The sequence below is a fragment of the Hibiscus syriacus genome, unplaced genomic scaffold (assembly GCF_006381635.1).
Source record: "Hibiscus syriacus cultivar Baekdansim isolate YM2019G1 unplaced genomic scaffold, ASM638163v2 tig00111769_pilon, whole genome shotgun sequence".
In the NCBI taxonomy this organism is placed as follows: domain Eukaryota; kingdom Viridiplantae; phylum Streptophyta; class Magnoliopsida; order Malvales; family Malvaceae; genus Hibiscus; species Hibiscus syriacus.
Window position 1 is genome coordinate 3,714,448 of NW_024063172.1, and position 22,538 is coordinate 3,736,985.

Sequence of the window (22,538 nt, forward strand, 5' to 3'; positions counted from 1 at the left end):
GTCTTTCACTAATTCCATTTTACTGCGACAAATGAAGAGCTGTCAACTGATTCTCAATGCCAACTTCTTCACAAAATGCATTGAAATTTTCTGACGTATAATCCTTGTCATTATCAGACCTTTGAATTCCAAACTTGATGAGCTCAAACAACTCAACTCACTTGTTACTATACCGGTGGCTTAATTGATTAACAAAAGCGAGATGATCAATTATTTATGATGTTAACAAAATTTAATGGGACAAAAGGAGCATATTATAATGAATTATAAAGTCAAAGAGTTGATTAGCATTTCAGCATAGGCAAACTTTTAATCCTGTCACCATTCTTTAAAGGCAAAGCAATAATAGCTGTCATTCTGGTTTATGAACAATGCTTTAAATTCCTTTGAAAATAAGAAAAGTGGCATTTATACTTTTTATATACTTAGTCCACTTCTTCATGAACCATGTGACTTTCTTTGCATGTAAAAGTGGACATGCTAAGATACTAAAATGTGTGGGAACATGAAAGAAGGAAAAACAAAGGTGAAATCATGTCTGCATTTGATATTTATAATGAAAAAATTTTGAATTCTTAATTAACAAAGTCGATTCATACAATCATTCCTAACAAGTGATGTATCCATCCAATTCAGAATTCGAATTTGCTGGGATAAGACAACAAGTATCAATGAAACTTTGATGGGAGTATTAGTAAGTAAGCTTTCTCGAATTAACATTAAAGGGTAAAAGTGCAAACTGCAACTATAATTCTTGATTAACTTTCATTAGTATATTTAACATAAAGCATGGCATCTTCATACCTACAATATTCACATATGTAGAGGGATTATAGAAAAAAAGTCGAGGATTAGAAAAACTCGATGCTCTTACAGCATCGGTCTTGTTGCAGGAGTGCACGCTTACAAGCAAATGCCTGAAATAAAAAAAAGAACCAGCACATGAATTTTGGCTATCAGTTGAGGCACAAAAGCTGAAATCACTTGCAGACCCTAATAAGCATGAGTGTGCTGCTTCCAATGGCGGTCAAAAGCAAGGTCAAGCTTCACAGGACACTGCCATGAGGTTAAAGCTACAATATGGAACAAAATTGTTGTTTGTTCGTCGGCTTTCCAAAAGCATGCGATTGTTTCTTCCCCCTTGACCATTTTGCCCAATGTCTCTCCCTGTAAAGGGCCAGATGATCTCTAAATGAACTTTACATTCATAGAAGGTGCATAAATAAAAAAAGGTAATTCAAGGCTAAAAACAGAGTAAAGAATGCCAGGCATGCTAGTTTCAACACAACCTATTGCAAACGGAAGGTTTTTCACATCACAAATGAAAATTGAAATCGAAACCCCCATTCACCATAAAATACAATTCTGATTGCCCCCCCCTTTTCTAATTTCATAAAAATATATAAACAAATCGTTATGATCATGAAACAAGATAATTTGACCTTATAAATATGCATCCCCAAAAGACATTAAGAGCATATTTGTCACTTAAAACTATGTAATTTCAAATGGCCAAATAGTGAACAAGTTAATGCCTACTAAGAGCATGCATCCCTATTAAACAAACATAGAATCAATTTACATGAAGAACTGAAACAGTTTCCAAACTAACATATATAATTCAAACATGAAATCACTTTTGAGTTTATCCAACATTTGTATATTTTCTTACCTCAAAGATCAGGAAGCAGACATCAAAACGAGTTCATCTCCAAACAGTAAGTTTTTCTCTTAACAAGCATCTTAGCTGCAGTCCCATAAGGCTCTTCAAAGGCAGTTGATAACCAAGAAGCATCAGAGACCTCTTTCTTTGAAGAAGACTGTTCACTTGGCCTAATAGCAACCAAAGTAGCACCATTCAGAACAACCCCATCAGGCAATTCCAAGTGAGGAGCGTACCAAAGCCTCATATTCAGTGCTGGCACCTGAGTCCTTTTCGAAGCAGAAGAAGCCGATAATGGCTTCACTCTCAACTCCTCAAGCTGATCTCTGTTCATGCAAAGCACCCCTTGGCCATCCGCATCAGTTAAAACCAAGCTATCGAGCGTCTTATGCTCTGCAATTATTGGTTGAAGCAAATAATGCCTCGCCGATGCAGCGATCAACGAGCTAATCGTCCAAACAACCCGTAATTTCAGGCCTCCGTTGGTATAAAACGACTCGGGAATACTCCCATTTTCATCAACGTTGGCGATGCTATTATTGGGGAAAACCCATCGTTCCCACACTCCGGTACTTGCAAATGCAAGTTCTTAGTAATGGAAGCAGCTCCGAGGATGACGCAGTTATCAAGGGTTGACCCGAAATCGGCTCTCCATCTTAAAAGAACCCCATCATCGATCCCTAACTCGCCGCTGGGTAATTCGATCCGAAGAAAACGAATCTCGTCGAAATTTCTAAGTACTTGTGTCGGAGAATGATGTGTCACCCCCCCTTGCTCCATTTCCCCATCGTTGAAATCAGCACGGGGACCAACAAGACCAACAGATAAGGAAGAAGAAGAAGATGGATGGGTGTTAAGGGTTTCCCTGAGAGCGGGCCGTTTCGGACCGAGAAAATGAGCCAAAGCATGGAACGGTTTGACAATGCCCCCTAAAAGGAACCGGAAGATGCTAGAAATCGGACCGGCGGAACGAGACTTGTCGTAGGAAGAATCGTCATCGGAGATGACGCAATCGACACGAACAACGACGTTTTCGACCTGTGGGACGAGGGAATGGAAACGGCGCGAAACGACGCAGCATCGGCCGAGAGCTTTGACGTCGCCGACCTTGTTGAAAACTAGGAGGAGAATAGAGTCCGGGAGACGGTCGAAGTGATCGATCGGCTCGGGATGGATTCTGTGAACCTGATCTGAACAGACTGAAGACATGTTTCCCCTTCTTTGAAATTAGTTTGTTTCAGAGAGAGGAAAGTTATCACCTGTGATCTATGGATCTTTGGGAGAGAGAAAACCTGTATTTTAAGGGAGAGGATTTTGATGGAAAATAAATTTGTCAAATCTATTATTATCCTTATACTATGTCAAATTATATATTTAGCCCTTGTATTCATTTAGTCAATTGTAATTCTTATACATTTTAAATTTTAGGGTAAATTACATATTTAGTACCTAACTATTACTTTTAATTCTTTTGGTGCCCAGACTTTATTTTTTTCAAAACTATATTTAACGTATAGTTTATGTTTCATTCTGATATCCCGCCATTAAAAACTTAACGATGATATTGACTTGTCACCATAAGGTAATGCTATGTCACCATTGAAAAATAATAAAAAGATTCACATGAATGGTTAATTTAAATTTAAGTATAATGTCAAAAAAAATTAAATATCAAAATGGAATAAAACAATAATTCAAATACTAAATATATAATTTATCCTAAATGTCAAGTCTTCAATCTTACTTAAATAATACAAGGACAATATGATTAAATTATGGAGACTTACAATAATCAAATTAAAGAATAAGAAGTAAATATGTAATTTACTCGTATTGCAAGAATTAATAACATAATCTAACTTAGCATATTTAATAGCTATATAAACATGATTCGATTTTTAAATTTTAAATATAAAATTTGAGTGCATGGATTAAATCTACAACTTTTTATAGTATAGGGACTAATAAAAACTTTGACAAAATAAATGGGATAAAAGGAAAACAAAAAGGGTTTAATTATGATTGTAATCCCTCTATTATGCTTAGAGTAAAGACTTTATTTAAATGATATAATTTGATTTTTCACTTTTATAATGACATTAGTATATCCAAATTGGTAATATGGTTAGTTACCGTTATTAAAATAATGACATGGTTTTTAAAACCAACTTTAAGTATTTAATTAATGAATTAATTTATTACTGATTAAATAATAATTCAATTGACAATGTTACTATTAAAACATTCAAGAGAATGTAAATTTGAATGCATTTAAATACAATTATCTGAGATTTAGAAATTGGATTATGAATAAACAAACATTTGATTTGCATTTTGAAACATAAAATTATTATTGAAAGAACATGATCATCTTAATTTCAACACGATCTTGATAGTCTGACCAAATAATTATAAGAACGTTATAAACTATATGATCAAGCTATATTAAATTAAAACGGAGAAATCAAATCCTCAATTTGATGTAATAGAAGGACTAAACTAAAATTAGACCAAAGATGAAAAAAGCCATGTATGAAATCTGGTCAGCCACCATAACGGGGATGGAGAGAAACAGCGATCCATCCATTCCTTATCTTAAAATACTCTTGAAAATTACTCTATTTTCGTATATATATATATTTAAAATAAATACTTTTTAAAGATTTGAATAAATCATTGTAAGATAATAACATCGATTGATATAATTACATAATGTAAAATGTTTTAATTTTATATATATTTAAAATTATTTGATAAAAATATAGAAGGTTTAGATCAATAATATGAATAAGAAGATATTAACTAAAATTAATAAATTTATTTCAGACATTTTATTTTTATTTTTATTTATCTAATAATTTTAAATTTGTGTAAACTAAAGAAAAATTAATTCATATAAGTATATTCTAACTTATACAATATATATAAGATTGGTGAGGTTATGAGTTATGATAGGGAAGTGTTTGTATTATAATTTATCATCAATATCATTTAAAGGTAGATGACAATACGAAGTATTGTATCAACGTGGCATAATTAATATACCACTTATACATTTTATACACTTTAAAGAATTAAAGGAAAACTTTTATTATTTATCGGATTGAAGATTAAAATACAGTTGGGTGTAAATTTATATAAGAATATATTTATAGAGATTTCATAACAAAATATAACTTTAACTTAAATATTATAAATTTTGATGACATGTTTAATAATTGAATAATTATATAATCCATTGATGAAGTTAATATATATATATATATTCTTATGCATTTTTTTATAGAATTTGATGAGTTGGATTTATATTTGGGTTTTCTAAACATTATTATTGTACAACCTGTTATTATTATACTTTAATCAATGATTGTGGTATTTTAAAATATATTAAACATAAATAATATTCAGATTGGTGAGCTGGAATTTGATAATTTGTTAATATAAACTATAGATATGTTAGCGTATAGTTGGTTATGGATTGAGTTTAGAATTAATAATGTAGTTATTTTGATTATTTATCAAAAATGATTTAAAAATAGTAATATATTAGGGATGAATGTTTGATCCGAATTTAATGACTCATGACCTGATTTAATCTTATAGAGTTGATTTCTTTTAAATCAAGTTATGGTCGAATTTTTAAAAAAATAAGGTTGGATCAAGTTTAGATATAGGGTAAAAAAAAATTGATATGTAAGTAGTAGTATAATCGACCTTTATATATTTATATATCATTATTATAGAACTATTGTTTATACTTTTCAATTAGATCTCCATTTTACCTAATAAAAACAAGAAATATATACATATTTGTGTCAGATCAAATTAAATAAGAATTTTTTTTTATTTTGATAAAAGTTGAGTACTATTTTAAAATAGATAAAACTTCTCTCAGTCTAAATTAAATCAAATAATATATAAATAGATTTATGTTTAAATTAAATTTAAATGAACTCGATTGAATTCGTGACATCTTAGGTAATGTCTTATCTCTATATTGAGACTTAAATATGATGTTAATGTACATGTGCAATCGTGCATTGTTGCTTACACTTTAGATCTGATCTCCTATTATAAAATAAATAAATAGAGAGTAAAGACCCCACACGTTGTGGTATGTGATTGCAAATCGACATTAATTAGAACTTGGAAACTTGGCTTCTCTTACACTTCAACCTTTGAAGATAACGAAATGCCGTCAATGTTCCGTACATGTACTATCAAACTGCAAAGTTATCTTAATCATTTCATTAAATTAAAATTAACATAAACAAAAACAATATTTTAGTATTATCTTCAACAGTTAATTTATTTATTTAACTAATTTAAATTAAATATTCTAAAATTTCATTTTGAGAAGGATTTTCTTAACTCGGTGTGTTTTACTCGCGATGCTAGAATTCAAATTCTAAACGCTTTTAGGAGATTTAATGTTTTATTCGACTAAATCAATTAATAGTTGGTGAATACAATAATTTTTTATAATGCATTTTATTTTATAAATAGTTCGGAGTAATTATAAGATAGTTTATGCTCAGAATCTTTCTTAATCATTTCCATCGTACACACACCGAATTTTTTTCGATTAGTTTATTTTACTGATGATGTCCATCCGAAATTTTTCGCACCAACCCTGAAATCTAAATTTTCTTCAATTAATTACTTATTTTGCGGACTAATTCCCTTCTGGTCCTTGTAACGATGTCCATGTAACACATTAAAAACCAATTTATTTCATATTTTTCGAACCAACCCTAAAATCTAAGTTTTCTTCAATTAATTATTTATTTTGCGGATTAATTCCCTTCTGGTCCTTGTAACGATGTCCATGTAACACATTCGAAACCAATTTATTTCATATTACACATATAAATCTGTGGAGGGATCCTTTCATTTGTCTATCGAAACTTTTAATAAATAAAAGTTATATTATATTTTAAAGTATTTTAATATCATTTTATTCTCGAAAATGTATCATTCAACCTGAATGTCTTGATCCCTTATCCTAATATTGTCTTTATAGTTAATGGTTATACTAAAATAGTCCTTTAAGTTAAGGCTTAGGACACAAGATCAATCCCTCGACAACAATTCGTTGATAAATTAAGAACATCTAACTATCGTGTTCTCATAGTAGAAGAGTTGAGCTCAAATTGTTTTGTAAAATGCTATTTTAAGTTTTATTTGTTTAAATATTAATTAAATAAGATTTTATTTTTTAAATTTAAACATTTTTAAAAAAATTATTCTTAGATATTTGATCTTAATTTGATCCCTCGTTTTGAAGAGCAGCAAAATAGAGCACATAAGAAGCAAAAGCCACCGACTGCTGCGACGCATGATGGAGAGCCAGCACGTGGGGGAGTCACTGATACTTACCTACCTCACCTCCATGATGGAAGTGTTTAAATTCCTCGTCAATTGTGGCGGTGGCCAAGGCGATGCCATCACCGTGTGAAAATTTGCGCATCACTTCGTAATATATTTTTTTATCATTAACAATATATACATGCTAGGTAGTATGCGTGTTTAAAAATGTTCTATCCCAATTCTTGATCTGTTGTAAACCAAACCGCTACAAAATTATTGAGTATTTTAGAGGTCGATTTTGCGAGCCGGATACTTAATCATTATTTTTAGCGAGTTTTTGGATTGGACCCCGATCACAAAATTACCCTCAACCGGGTACCTGTCGACCGGCCAACTCGGTTCTCTTTTTTTATTTTATTAGTATTTTAACTTTAACTTAAAATTTTCAAATTACTTTACCCAAACATTCCAACTATCTATTTTTTAAAATAACTTAATCTTAATAATTATATTATTTCTTAAATTATTTATTTTAATCTTTAATTATTTTAAATTTAGTTGTAATTTATAATTATATTTTAGATTTTTTTACTTTTAAAATTTATTTTTAGATTATATAATTTTAATTTATAAATTTTAATTTTAAGATATGTATTATAAACCTTAAAGTTTTAAATTTTATGTTTTTAAATGTGATTTTTTTAAATTAATATAAATTTAAAAAATAAAATAAAATAAATATTAATGGAGTATTTGTGACCCAAAAATACGAGTACTTGAGTTTTATGGGTATCTGACTTACGGGTACCTACCTCTTACGGGCTAGGTCATTGGTCAAATTTTTGTGACCCGAAAGCCCATGTATCCATATTTGAACACCCCTATTTGATAGATACAACTGCTCACACTTAGATATCAAGAGAGAATAGTGAAGGAGTTAGGATCAAATATTGAGGGACCAAAGTATTTTATATCAAAAAATAAGGATCTATTAAGTATTTAAATCTAAAAATTAAAAATATTTTATTTAACTAGTATTTAAACTAAAAATACATAAAATATTATTATACCAAAAAATTTAAAAGAGACCGTTGATCACTATGTAGCTTCATCCTTAAACACTCCCCTTAATTATTGTCACCCAAAGAGTTAAATGACCTAGAATCTATGCAACAAAAGAAAATCAATGAATAAACTAAGCTAAACTGAGGACCATAACTAAAGATCACTATCAACAAAGAACCAAATTAAGGCTAATGCCCATCTTGTTGCAGACAAAAACTAAACTAATGATTGTGATTAAAAGCATGGCACAATGATGACCAAGATTTTACAAACAAGTGTTTCGCAAAACGATAATGGAAGTCCAGCAAAGCATGGATATATTGACCTAATAATGTACACCCTAGTCTTCAAGGTTCAAGTAGGGCTCATGCAACAATAGACATTTCTAAATTATTTTTATTTATAATATTATAATTTAAATTATTAACTTGCGTAAAAACACTTCTTCATCTTAGACCAATTAATAATCAATCTCTCGTAATAATATTATATCAATTTTTTATTTTTTAATGAATTTTAAATCAATTAAAAAGATTTTTTTAGCAAATTTTCTGTATCAAGAGTAAGCATGAAACAAATTCGAATTATACTTGTGGCGTTTTGGCATATGTCATACATCATACATGGGCTATCAAAATGGAGTGGGAAGAACTTTGACAGTATAGTTTTACGTGGAACGACTTGATGAAAGGTAAATAGATGAATAATTATAACAATAGTCTATGACGAAGATGTTATGAGAATAAGGGTGGAATATTAATATCATTTCGAAAAGTAAAATAAAAAATACTCAAATTTAAAAACAATGATGTTACATTTATACTACGACTCTGTAACAAGTGATCTTAGAACAATCTTTTGATTGTCTCGATAGAGCATGACAATAAGATAAAATAAGACAAAATGGGTCAGAATAAGCCTAGATTTAATAATATCCACTCTATTATCGTCTCTATCCCAACAATTAATAAAATGCATTCATACGATCTAAAACTTTTTAGTTTGAGATAAATATATATATATATATATATAATTATAGGTGACTGAGAATGAGATTAAACATGATCCTAATTTAAGGGACACACGAGCAACCCGCCAATAGAAAAAAATTGCAGCTTATTTCAAGTAACTCAAGTGTAAATTTCATAGCAAGAAAAGTATAGCAGAGGCTAAATATTCTTTACAATTATAATCTCGACTGCAACAAAACAAACACCACAAGTTACTGTACACGGCTCTGACATGGGATTTCACCTCCGTTCTCTTGGAGAAGACCAATGTTTCCCCTGTCATTTACAAGGTGATGTCTGTTAAAGAAAAGCAAAAAAAATGGTAAATTATGCCAAGTAATTGTATATTTGAGGGTTGTTCTTGTCCCGCTCCAGGTACTCCCTGTCGATGAGAGACTCGATTCTTTTCTTCAAATCGGCTGGTTTTATCGGAAACTTAAGCTGTTCAATGAAAGAAACTTGTTTTCAGAAATGGTTATGCCCAAATGCAACTTAAAAGCGTAGTATCGTTTTAGACACCTGTTTGTGTTTGTTATACATGATATTCCGAATATGAATACCTGTTGGAAGAGTTCAGTTATCAAAAGTGTGTGGCTCAACACTTTCCTCGTCTTCATTATCCGAACAATAGCAGCATCAACCTGTGATAAATCGAGTGATAATACGTATATTAGACTAAGTTCCATGAGTTATTTTATATTTTTCGACAGCTGAAAAGGAAGAGAATGTGAGAATGAAGCAAACCCGAACCTGATATTGACGGTCTTGAAATACTCTCTCGGTGGTGCTTGTGTTCTCTTCCACAGTCTCTTTCATCTGGATCGCATTTACCTGCATTTGGAAAAGAAAAGTCGGCTCGAGGTTTTATCATGTAAGTGGCAATCACTGAAGTCAGATTCATTATGAAACTTTCTATGGGAATTTAATGGAATAACATTGAGAGCATGCCAGTAATTTAGTTTATCTTACAAAAATTACTTTGCCACCATAGCATGAAATTACAAATAGATGTACCTTTATACGATAGAGAGGACCAGTAAATCCTTCGTTGAAAATGAAAGAATCAGCATCTTCTACATCTCTTCCTTTTGGAAACTGAAGCACATGAGGTCAAACATAGAATGAATGTCACCTACTTCTCCAGCACAAAAACGAAAGTAAAATGGTGAGTGCAATTATATAATGGTCATACCTTTTGTAGGACTCTTACTTTCCCGCATGCGAGGGATTGCAAGGTCCTCCTTAATTCCTTGTCCTCTATACCAGTTGAGTCCTTAATGTCTTGAAAGCTAAGCTTTTGGGCATCGTTGAACAACATCAGGACTACAGTCTAGATGTTAAACAGCCACAAACCAGAAAAATGCCAAGAACTTGTCAGCTTGTCAAGAAAATATGATGAGAGAAAAATGGCTCATGAGACACCAAGAGACAAACCTGAAATAAGGACACTGCCAGCTCCTTTTTGCCTTTGGGAAAATCTGCTTTCAACACACAATGACCCAATGAATTTTGCCACATTAGTCGCCTCCCACTGTACTTACTCAAATAGAACTCCTTAAAGATGTCCTATTAGACCAAGTAGAAGAGAATAGTTAGGTAAGTTTAGATAAAAGCTTCCTCGTGTCTATAACAGTAAACATTCAATCACAAAGCCTCAAGCAAACCTGATAGACATTCAATTCATGAGGAAGCCTAACATCCATAGGTGGATATGTTGGCCAGTACCTGCCCAGCTCAAAAGCAAAAAAGAATCAAATACCTTGAAAATAAACTAAATGCTTAAGTAGCTATAGTTTAACTCAAGTAATGGTTTAAGTATGATTTACCCAGTTGTTAAGACATGGACACTCATCTCAATTCCTGATGGTAGTTTTGTCCTGGCTTGAGATGACTGCTTGAATGATTCATTTATCTCCTTTGATAGTTCAATATCCTGGTTTAAAATTGCAAAAATCCACATACGATACAATTAAGTTTTACATTGCAATTTCTCATAGGACATACAAAACATGCATGATGATTGATGCATATATGCATGCAGCAAGGACAGTATTCTTGGCAAGTGTAAGAACTCTTTTCCATAAACCGCATACAGCAAGATTGACCATGGAACAGGAGGTGGTTTAATTACAAACACAACCTCATAGGTGTAATCCAGGTGCCCAACCACTGAAGTACAAAAATGTTAGGAGTAAATTTTGGGTTTTTAACATATTCTAGACATAAGAATCCACACACACAGAAATATTCCAGTACCACAAAAAACTCATATTTTTTAGATTGTTTGATTTTAAGTTAACCAATACACAAGGAGGTAATCTAAGAATTAAAGATAATTTGCCATGTTGAATCCTTTTTTCTTCTCATCTGACATGATTTTATTCCTTTAACATTTATTTGTATGATCTATCCTCGGGCATGAAAAATTTATTATATGATCATTAGTTCAATACATACAGCTTGCAGGAATTACACGTAATTAATCCAACTCATGTCATGAGGAATAACGCTCCTGGTATCATCCTCCAACAGGTAACATATTCTTAGTGCTTATAAAACTATGAAATACCCATGCTTTACAAAACCCTAAAGGCTGCAGTTTTACCAGATACATGATTAGAAATTCCGATGGCAACATATATAGAATGCATCTTTTACAAACTTATACAAAAAAGATATAGAGGTAAACCTTGAACATCCCTTCAAGTTTGTTCGTAAACTGGCTGCCACACTCTGTCTTCAGCTGCAGCATCGTAATAACATAACAAATTAATAATTTAATATAATCTTTAGAGCATGTGTCATTTGAAGCGAAGAACTAGATACTGACCTTAGAAATCATGGATTTCTCAGCGTCAATAGAAGCACTCTTTCCTAAAAGCAACCTTTTAGCAAGATCCTTCTTATAGAATGCTTCAAAAACATCTTTGCCCTTAATTATCAGCAAAAACATTATTCAAGTCTCTAGCATTAACTTGTAGGGCAAGAAACGAGAGAAATGCAGAAAAAGAAAACTGTTATTTGGGGGGAAAGTAAATATAATATTTTTTATTGGAAAACTCTACCTGGATGAACCTGAATAAAACCAAAACTTTATCAAGTGTACCCTCCAATTCCTCTTCAGAAATACCCTTATTACCGGCACGTAGCTTTTCATCCAGAAACTTTGCAATCACCTCAGCAGGCCGGTTCTATTAAACACAACAGAGTTCAACCACCAGTCAAGTTTAAAATACGGCGATCTAAATTACAATTCACTGAGGTAAAGGAAAGGAAGAATGCAGTTTAAAAATAAAATTATCTCCCCACCATATGAAAGCCAAACATGCTAACCTGGCGGAGGTTAATTAGATGCTCAAATGAATCCTTAATGGTGTTGCAAAAGGCCTCGTTCTTGGAAAAGCTTTCTTCCAATACAGAGTCGAGTGAAGCCTTGAATTCTAACAAGTTAGAGACCATGTCCTTATCTTTCTCTTCATCCATGACAATGGCCTGACCAGTTCTCCGAATATACGAGCTTAGGGCCTGCCTGAGTGATTCAAGAGCATTGACCCTTGAAAACAGCGAGTACATCCTCTGAAGGTCCTCTATACGATGTCCATCCATCAGTGTCATAAATCCCTGCAGAAATCAGATCAACTATAAATATTAGAAAGATGCAAATCCTAGCAGGTCTTCAAAGAACAAAGGAAAACTAAAAATTCATATTCGCACCTTATCAAGAATGGCTGGTATATGACGTTCAAGGAGTTTCCTTTCTGCTGCTGCAATAAGTGGCTTTCTTGTAATAGTATCCAGGTAGAGTAAGCATCTTTCATTTTCTTCATGTAACCTCATCTGCAAGAGTACACAAAATGTTACTAATACAACCTACACAAAAATCATAGAGGGATAAACATGCATATTCCGTGTATATGGAATTACATGATAAACTAAACATTCCTGTTATAAGGATAAAGCATGTACAATTCAAAATACAGACTACCAGTCACTGCTAAAAGAGAACATGAAATATGAAGAAGCACCTCTACGTGCTTCAAGTAATCCGGGACATCTGATTGCTGCATATATTTCATTCCCTCAGCTGCATAAAACTCGGATGTGCACTCCAGGAATGGTTTCTCAAAGCTTTCCGAGTAAATGCCTAAAGCAGTAAACATCTTCAAAAGATGGTTAAGTAGTGTCTTGTCAACTGCTTCACCTAACCTGCATGATCAAAAATACACGGTGAATTCTAATATACAAACTTAATAACACTTGAAAGATGGGAATTGACGACTAATATCATTCAGGAAAATTAGGAGGCAAAATTTACATGGAAGGAAATTATAAGTTACAAGGAAAATGCAAGATAATTAGAAGAAAGAAAGCAACAAAATAGTATGTTCCCCAACCATTTCTAGGATTTATTTTTCTCCCTGAAAATGATGGAAACATAGATAATTAAAATGAGCCAGAAAGAAGTAGTTTAATGTTATCCTAATCAGCCTTTCAAGAAACTTATTTCCACAATAGAAAATATGCAATCACCTTGATCAGTTTTCATTGAAAGAACAAAATTATGAGTATTTGACCTCACAAATACTCGAAATATTGCAGATTTACAGTTTTCACCTCTCCACTTATACTTGCACAGAAATTTCATTACGAAATCAACTTGGTGGGAACTGGGAAGGCATCTAATACAAGTTATAAACCATAGCATCTTTTATTTCAATTATACTGTTCATCAGAATATATATGTTTTATGCAAATAGTAAAACCAATACAACAACAGGCAACAAGAATGCTTTTTCAATATATTATAGATTTTTATCCACGGCATCACAAGAGGGATAGTTCACCCAAAAGTTATGCAACACTCAATGATACCCAATCCATTACAATATCCATCTAAAACTATCACGCGTCTTTTGCAATTTGCATAGGTTATTACTTTGGAACACACATAAAAGAGACTAGAATAAATTAAATGCATATTTCAAACTGAGTTTCATAGAATTACCTCTCACTCTCAATCATTCTCAAAAGACCAGTGACAGTCTTGTGCTCAACTTCAGGAGCCAGAGAAAGATGTTTACGGAAGAGCTGCAGGCCCATGTCCCACAATGAACGTACATTTGGGTTTTGTTTAACATATGTCCTGTCCAGGAACAAGGCTATACCACGGATCATCAACATTTGATCACAAAGATCTTGCCAACATTTCTCAACAAGTGATAAGAAAACCACCAGGTCTGGGCTTTGCCCCACCAAAGATCTTAATGCTGCAGATATATGTTCTTCACACTCTTTTTCAATTCGTTGATAAAGGCTTCCTCCCATCTTGTGCAGGCAAAGATCGTTGACAGCCTGAAAGCAGAACACCCAATTATCAAAGTGCAATATTACTCACTGCAAATGGCTATCATGATCAATATATATATATTATAGAGAGAAAGAGATGCGAGACTTGCCTGATAGAGCTTCTCCAAGTCACAAGGATCTGGTCGCTTCAGAAATATAGCATTAATGGCTGACTTCAGCTTTGACCATGTTTCCTCCTCAAAATTCGTAGGCAACGTCGGTTTTGCTAAAAAGGACCAAAACAAGAAGTTAAAGTTGTATTTCTAAGTATTTTCATTCTTAGCAAATGCAATGCTCTTTTAGTTTCTTAATATTAGTTCATAAACAACATATCTTCTTAATATTACTTCAAACCTCATTACGATTCCTTGTAGACTTGCTTATAAGTAATAACAATCCCTAATAACTAAAAGCCATATTTATCCGTTTGAAAAGATCAATTAAAATGATTATACTTATGCAAGTACACTTCAAATACGCTTATAAACAAACAGATTTCAATTTACACGGCCTTGATGGCCCAACTCAATCTTAATTAATTAGTGTTAGCTCAGTATAACAGTAAAAGCAATAAACATAAATTTATCAGTACCGAGATCCTAAAATCGAACAAAACATCGAGTTTCTAAACCTCCTCTAATCCCCCAATTAATTTCATTCCAAAAATGACCCAACAACCAAAGCCACTCAATTGCTAAGATCAAACTCTCGAATTAACTAAGAAAGGAGAATTTTATTAGAACACCCAAAAAGAGTAAATTAGACGAAGAAATGAGATCAATTAAAAGGAAACCCAAACCCTTAACGAGCTTGATGACGAGCTTTTTGGAGGGTTGAGGTGGGGTAGCCTTTTTGCGAGACAAATTAGCGGCGGCGGGAGCACGAGCATCGTCGGACTTGGAATCGTCGTCGATGGCCATAGGCGAAGAGTCGAAAAAGACGTCGTTGTCGCCTTGGTTGTTTTTGTTGTGGTTGTGAAGGCCGTTCTTATTCGGGTCGAGAGAGTAAGCCACGGCTTGGGACTTGGCTTTCTGCATTGGTGGCTGAAACTGAGAAGAAGAGGCGGCGTTGGAGCTGAGAGAGCGTTTGGTTGGGGGGAGAGACATGAAAGTGATCAACAAAGCATTGTAACGAAATCTCAGCTTCTATTATTCATTGAATTTTACCTTTCTCTCTTCTTTCTTCTCCCTTTTGAATTCCTTTCTTTACAGTACAGGAAGATATCGAGAAGGCAGCAGCAGAAGAAGATTAAAAAAAGGAATTGTGCGAGTGGATTGATTTCAGAGAGAATAGAGAGCAACTAAATGGAGAAAATTTTACTCTCTGCTTTGTGGGAACCTGCCTCGACCTCCATGGACTAATTGGGCCTTTGTATTTGGAGTCTTTCATTTCTTCTTTAAAGTTGGCTCAGTATCCAAAGGCCCATTTTAAAAATCCAAAATCTAAAATTAATATGTTAATTGTATTACACGTTCTCAAACTATTATACTTATTTTAAATTGATCATAAACTCTTAAACATTTTAATTTCATTCTTAAATTATTATTCTTGTTTTAAATTGGTCCTCAAACTTTTGAGTATTTAAAAACCATCCTTAAACTATAATCCCCATTCTATATTAATTCTCAAACCTTTGAATGTTTCAATTTCATCCTTATACTCGTTGGTTCTACATAAACCGTTAGTTACCTAATGATTAACGCTTATAGTGTAACACCCCCAACCCGTATCAGACCCGGATCCGGGTCTGAGATGTCACATTGACTCTTTAAAACAATTTCCTTACAAAATAACCGAACATTTGAACTTATATTAAGAAAATATGATCATATATTGTTGAATTATATTTCATTATAACAAATTTAAAGAAAAACGTTTTTATGAATAGTATTATACTGTATGAATAGTATTATATTGTATGAACAGTATCGTAAACAATAATGAATAGTACCGTGAACAGTACCATGAATATTACCGATTCTAAAATTTTTCCAGAATACTGCAGGGGTATCGATACCCCTGTTATAGTAATTTCAGTAAAACTTATAAAAACTTAAAGTTTCATCACTATAAAATTCCCTTTTACATAAATACGTTTAAAACATTACAAAACTCGATCAGAGCATATCGTATTCAAATCTTTATTTACATGCCAACCAATATTAGTATTACAAAATGTATACTATTCAATTCTTTTCTGAGCTGATCTTTGGAAAGGAGAAACTGACATGTCTTGCTTAACTTTTATCAATCTTCCTCTTCTCGGAATCTACGTGTGAAACAATCACACACTAAGTCGTTGACTTAGTGAGGCATATAAAACATATAATAAAATCATAGAACATTTCACATAATAAAATGCATACATGTACATATACCATCATTATCACTAACACATTTATCATACGATCTTATATTTATCCTTTCTGTGTATCATATAACATATATAATTTTACAAAGACACATATAACATCATATAATTCCTGTGAAACATTTCATATCACCAAAAGCATATACATAACATATATTGTATTTGTTATTATCTTTTTATTAGCCCATGTACATTACTGAGAAATCAAGGTATTTGAGTACATTGAGGTTGTGCACTTATGCTGTTACCACAGCTCGTATAAGTCCCACTGAGTGGCATATGAAATTTGTCCCGAATGACCTATGTATTTGTCCCGAAGGACCTTTGTATACTGTATATGTCCCGAAAGACCGCGTAGACCCTCGACTCTTGGCATGTCAACTATACCTCTAGCCCTCATGATATATAACATGGGCATTATAATTTATCATTTCACATATTCACATATTCATATAATTGTTCATATGATTTCATATTCATATGTCACTTATCTTATAACACTTCACATGTGCTCATATAACATATATATCATTTCCATCTCTTGTTCACATATGTTTCCCTTATATCATATATATCACATATACACATGGATCATTTTCATATTCACATATCTCATGACTTATTTCTCATTCTTATATTTTCTCATCTTATAACTTATATTACATATGCATGTAATTTCATAACTTATTATCAAGTAGCTCAGGTAACATTCTCGTAATGTTTCCATACTACATATCATATAAACGTAGATCACATAACATATAATACAAGCAAAGCATATTCACATATTACACCATCCTAATCATGCTTTGAATCATATATTCAAAATATTGAAACAGACTTATCACAAGTCTGGTTTCCATGTAGAAATACATATATTCTAAGAGTATGGACTCATAAAAATCACAAATCAAATAACATTCTATGAGTCACTTCTTACCATAGTAACTACATCACTGGCTCATCGCAAGCCAATGTTTGTTCGATAACATAAGAACAAATTAAATTGCACTCACCTTAGCCTTGCTTTAATTCGATCCTAATTCTTTGATTGTTCCGGAACAAGCTTACGTTATATATCTACATAATGATACACGGATCCATATTAGTATCCTAATTGATATACTTTAATCTCTCATTTCTTAAACTAAAAGAAATGTTATTTTCATTTCTTGTTCAAAGTAGGTATCGGTACCATCTATAGGGTATCGGTACACCCCTAACTGAGGTATCGGTACCCTGCCTATGGTATCGATACCCCTATTAAAATCTGTAAATTTTGCCCATAAATCACTGTTCAAATACGAAAATTCACTATTTTCAGCTTCAATACTTCATGTTTCATTCCCTTTCATATTATTAACTCAAACATACATATTTAAACCAATTTATATCAATTTATCTCATCTTAAACCTCAAAATCCCATCTTTCATATGAAATCAATAAGCATACCCAATTTTCAATAAATTCCAAATTCGATTATATCACTTCATATCTCTTAATTAAGTTGATGATAAGTCAAAAATCTCATCAAAACTCTAAAAACCACACCATATCAAAAATACATCTTAAAACCCATTTTACAAATCCATTCCTAATTCACTCATCTTATTGTTTAAATCCTATATAAGTTTTCCTTAAGCTTATATAACACCCAAAGAATCAAAATCCACTTAGAAATCCAAGAATTAGACAACAAAAATTAAACTCACCTTTGGAGCTTCCTTGGTTCACGGTGGAGAAGAAGAAAGCAAGAAGAATAAGATAACTCCCCCCACGTGATTCATTCATATAAGGGGAAAATATCTTTTTTTGTCAAATGACTGTTTTGCCCTTTAATTAATTGGATAATTACTAACAACTTTCAAGTAATATTTCCAAATAAATCATTGAACTATTCAACTATTCCACTTTAAATCACCAAATTCTGAAATTTTACAATTTAGTCACTAACCCGGTATTGAGGATGTTACATATATCTGACGTGATAAGTTTTACATGTCCATAATGATGATGTGACATATTTCATGACTTCGTATATGGGTGAGTATTTGATTAAGTGGAGTTCAAAAATTTTGAGTTAACAAGTCTTATTTTATAACTCAATTTTTATTTAATTTTTTTGGGTCGAGTTGATTTGAGTTATTCGGGTTCTTGTTTAAATTTAATTGTAAATATTTATAATATTATGGTACTATTTGATTCTAATTTAAATGATTTTCTATAATCATATACAATATGCATATACACAAATTACTAAAAAAATTTGAGTTATTCGAGTTCTATTTTATAACTCTACTCAAATTTGAAAAAAAAGTTGTTTTTTTAAAAATTAAAATTGATTTGTGTGTAAAAAATATTAGAATTAATAGCATGTATCATGTTACTCAAACTAACGGGTATTCAAGTTTTATGAATACTTAAGATTCATAGTCGGACACAAATAAACTATTTCGGTACTCTAAAAATCGACTACCCGACACCTTAGATATCCGAACATACCTATGAATGGTCATGGGTCAGGCCATACTGATTTTTTAACTTATTCAAACTCAACCCAATTATAACACTCATCGATCCATCACCTGACCCGATTTCGGAAGTCAAAACTTACATTTAATCCAATTTTTACAAATATATATATAAAGAAAAATATGTAAAGAAAAACAAGTATTTAGAATTTCAAATTTTGGTTTATTTTGATTTTTTCATTTCATTTACTATTGTTGGATATACTTTGTCCCCTTAATTTTGAATTTTGGCTCCGTCCCTACCCGTAGATGATTTCAAAGCCTCCCTTATATTGTTTCAAAACCTTTTAGCAGTAGCTCTATTTTTTTGTCAAAATTTTATTTATGGTTGGGGTTTTGAAACCCTTTGTGTCACACAGAACATAATGTGTCTTTGATGTGTTGCATAGAACACAGTACATTATCATAGTAGCATTCGTCCTATTCCAGCAAATAATCCTTCAATTTACATTATCTTATTGTTTTCAATCACATTATTGTAAAAACTTTGCCTATGCATACGATTATAGAAATCCATTTAAATTATAATCAAATAGTATCATAATGTTATAAATATTTATAATTAAACAAAAACAAGAACCCAAATCGACTTGACTCAAAAAATTTCAAATAAAATTTAAGTTATAAAATAAGACTTGTTAAATGAAAATTTTTCAATTCAACTCAATCGAATATTCATCCCTAGACTCGATATTAAAAATAATTTTTAAAATATTCACTCATTGTTTAAAATAATTGCGAGATACTTGATAAAATATCCAATATCATACTTGGGTAGCTGAATTTCATAGAAAATCAATTGAATATTTCCAAAAAATTAAAATTAGTTAATATCGACTAAAATAATAATTAAATAAGCCGAGACAATTTTCTCAAATGAAGGATGGTATGTAGAAAAGACTCCCAACTTATCGGAATGTGATTCCGTAAAATGTTCGGATAAAAAAATATTCTCGATCAATTTCTAAAATAAATTATAAAACAATTGAGTCGAGTTTTGCACACATTTAGCTTCGATGTCACCCAAGTGTCATATGACAGTTTGACTGTCTCTTCGTCTTCGAAGAATGAAGGCTTCTAGCAGAACAAAATGAACCTCACCCCAGCCGCGTTGCGGCTAGCGGGTAGCCGCTTGAAGAGAGCTTTTAGTTCACGATTACGCAGTTACTTATATAGGGAATTCTCTCGAGAGTCAGAACCCTCCTCCACCACCACCTATCACCTCAACAGGGTCCATTGGGAATATTTCTCCAAACTTGACTCCAGCTCGTGATGAACAAACTGTCAGTAACCTTCCTGGTGGAGCCTATCAAAATGACTGAGCTTTGGGTAATTGCAAACAGTGGCCAAAACGAAAGCGGTGAAGAAAGAAGAAACTTTTCCATCGTATGTGTTAATTGAAATGGATACGAGTAATTAGAAAAAGCATGCAAATTTTATTTATCAATTTTTAAAAATTATATATAGATGTTATTGATTTACTATATTTTATTTATTTATATTGTTAATTGTCATTTTAATTATTGAATCATTAGTTCATGTTAGTTTGACGATGTAAACCTTTAATAAAAAGAGTTCATTTTTAAATTTATTCTTAGATTTTATATGTAATATTAATTGGACCCTTAAACTTTAAATAAAATGTTATTTTAATAATAAATTTTAGACAAAATATTAATTTAACGTATGATGAATTCGATCAAAGTCTCTCATCACCACTCATCATCGTCATTGTGAGTTATCATCAGTCATTATCACTAGCAACCATTAAACCCCAATGATAACCTAAAAAAATCAATAAAATAATTCAATAAAATAAATATAATTTTGAAATAACCCAATAGCAAAATTAAATTAGCTGACAAAAAATCTAAAAAATTATAAAACAATTCAATAAAATAAACATAATTTAAAGGACAAATAACTTACTCAACCATCTTTTAACTTTGAGAATAAAAGGCCATTGGTAAGTCTTGAATTTTGAAAGGAAAACGCATTCCTAAAACTTGTATTTAAATCTTTTGCTTTCTCCATCCTAATACCATTTAATATTATAATTTAAATTTCATTGAAAACAAGATTAAAGTCGATAATTTCCGGTGTGAAGAATCGAAACTAAATTATATTTTTAAAACTCAATTTAATAATATTTTAATAAATACTAATTTGTATACTTAAGTAATATTTGAAAAATCAAGGACAAAACTCTTGCCTACACCTCCAGCTTTGTAAGTAAAAATCAAAATAATATGAGTTAAAATTTAATTTATGGAACCTTTTATTTGGTTTAATAATGAGCAACTTATTTTTCTAAATTTATTTTAATATTTGAGTCAAAAGATCAATGATATGGTGTATAAGTGTGTTTCAAATTGTACCGAGAAATATGACATTAACTTGTTAGAGAAATTAATTAGCGAAATTAATATTTTCGATAAAAAAATAATAATATTTTAGGTAACACTTTACCGAAAATATTAAAAAAAATATTAATATTTATGATAAAATATTTATTTAAATGTATATTAAAGATGTCATACAGAATAACTACCCAAATCACATATACTAAATTAAGTTGCTACTTATAGAAAGTAAGAATATTTTACCGGGTTGTCGCCTCATAATAAAGATATGAATAATATTGGAAATCTTTCGATAACTATGCATACAAAAGGGAGTTGATAAGGTTTGTATGTAATTGAAGTAATGAAAATTGTGAAGGCATCGATAAGACTCGTATTTTTTTTATCAAAGAATATTTGAAATTTTATTTTAAAAAAGGTAAATTACACATTTAGTATTTTAATTATCATTTTTATTCCGTTTTGATGATTCAATTATTTTTTAAAGCCTAATTAACGTTATGTTTTAGTTTTATTTGATCAAACATCGTTAAAAATTAACAGAATCATTGATATGATATTTTTATTCTTTTTCAATGATCATATGGCATTATCTTTATGGTGACGTCGTTATCGTTAATTTTTATCGGTTGGTGATTAAAATGAAATCATAATTAAAAATCAGATATAATTTTAAAAAAATAATTGAATGACTAAAAAATAAAAATAATAGTTGAAGTACTAAATGTTAAATAATGATTATATGATTTTGTTTGATAAATACGATGGTACTATGTGTTACTATCATATTAATCTATTGGACAAAATCATATCATCATTAATGCTCCAACAATCCATAACAAAAATAATAATAATAAAATAAATACGTTCTTTGCTAA

At 31.3% G+C, this 22,538-nt stretch overlaps 1 protein-coding gene and 1 pseudogene across 1 annotated transcript; both read right to left on the reverse strand.

Annotated features, from left to right (window-relative positions):
* Positions 1 to 743: 743 nt before the first annotated feature.
* On the reverse strand, positions 744 to 2,912 carry LOC120169402 (annotated as a pseudogene).
* Positions 2,913 to 9,238: 6,326 nt separating this feature from the next.
* LOC120169965 (cullin-4-like) lies at positions 9,239 to 15,681 on the reverse strand. The gene is made up of 17 exons (XM_039178037.1): positions 15,194 to 15,681; positions 14,505 to 14,620; positions 14,054 to 14,400; positions 13,074 to 13,254; positions 12,763 to 12,885; positions 12,382 to 12,669; positions 12,114 to 12,239; positions 11,879 to 11,980; positions 11,738 to 11,791; positions 10,875 to 10,981; positions 10,713 to 10,773; positions 10,483 to 10,614; positions 10,241 to 10,378; positions 10,063 to 10,143; positions 9,799 to 9,879; positions 9,609 to 9,689; positions 9,239 to 9,489 (listed from the first exon to the last, which is right to left on the reverse strand). Exons 1-17 carry the CDS (start codon positions 15,498 to 15,500, stop codon positions 9,376 to 9,378), a joined length of 2,439 nt encoding a protein of 812 aa, XP_039033968.1. The 5' UTR covers positions 15,501 to 15,681; the 3' UTR covers positions 9,239 to 9,375.
* Positions 15,682 to 22,538: the final 6,857 nt, after the last annotated feature.

Bases quoted from the DNA above. Each gene is read 5' to 3' on its own strand.
- LOC120169965 (XM_039178037.1), bottom strand. From the start codon at position 15,500: ATGTCTCTCCCCCCAACCAAACGCTCTCTCAGCTCCAACGCCGCCTCT. The intron at 12,670-12,762 runs GTGCGAATATGA...TGATTTCTGCAG, and splicing joins TACCAGCCATTCTTGATAAG to GGATTTATGACACTGATGGA. The intron at 10,144-10,240 runs GTATGACCATTA...CATGTGCTTCAG, and splicing joins AAGTAAGAGTCCTACAAAAG to TTTCCAAAAGGAAGAGATGT.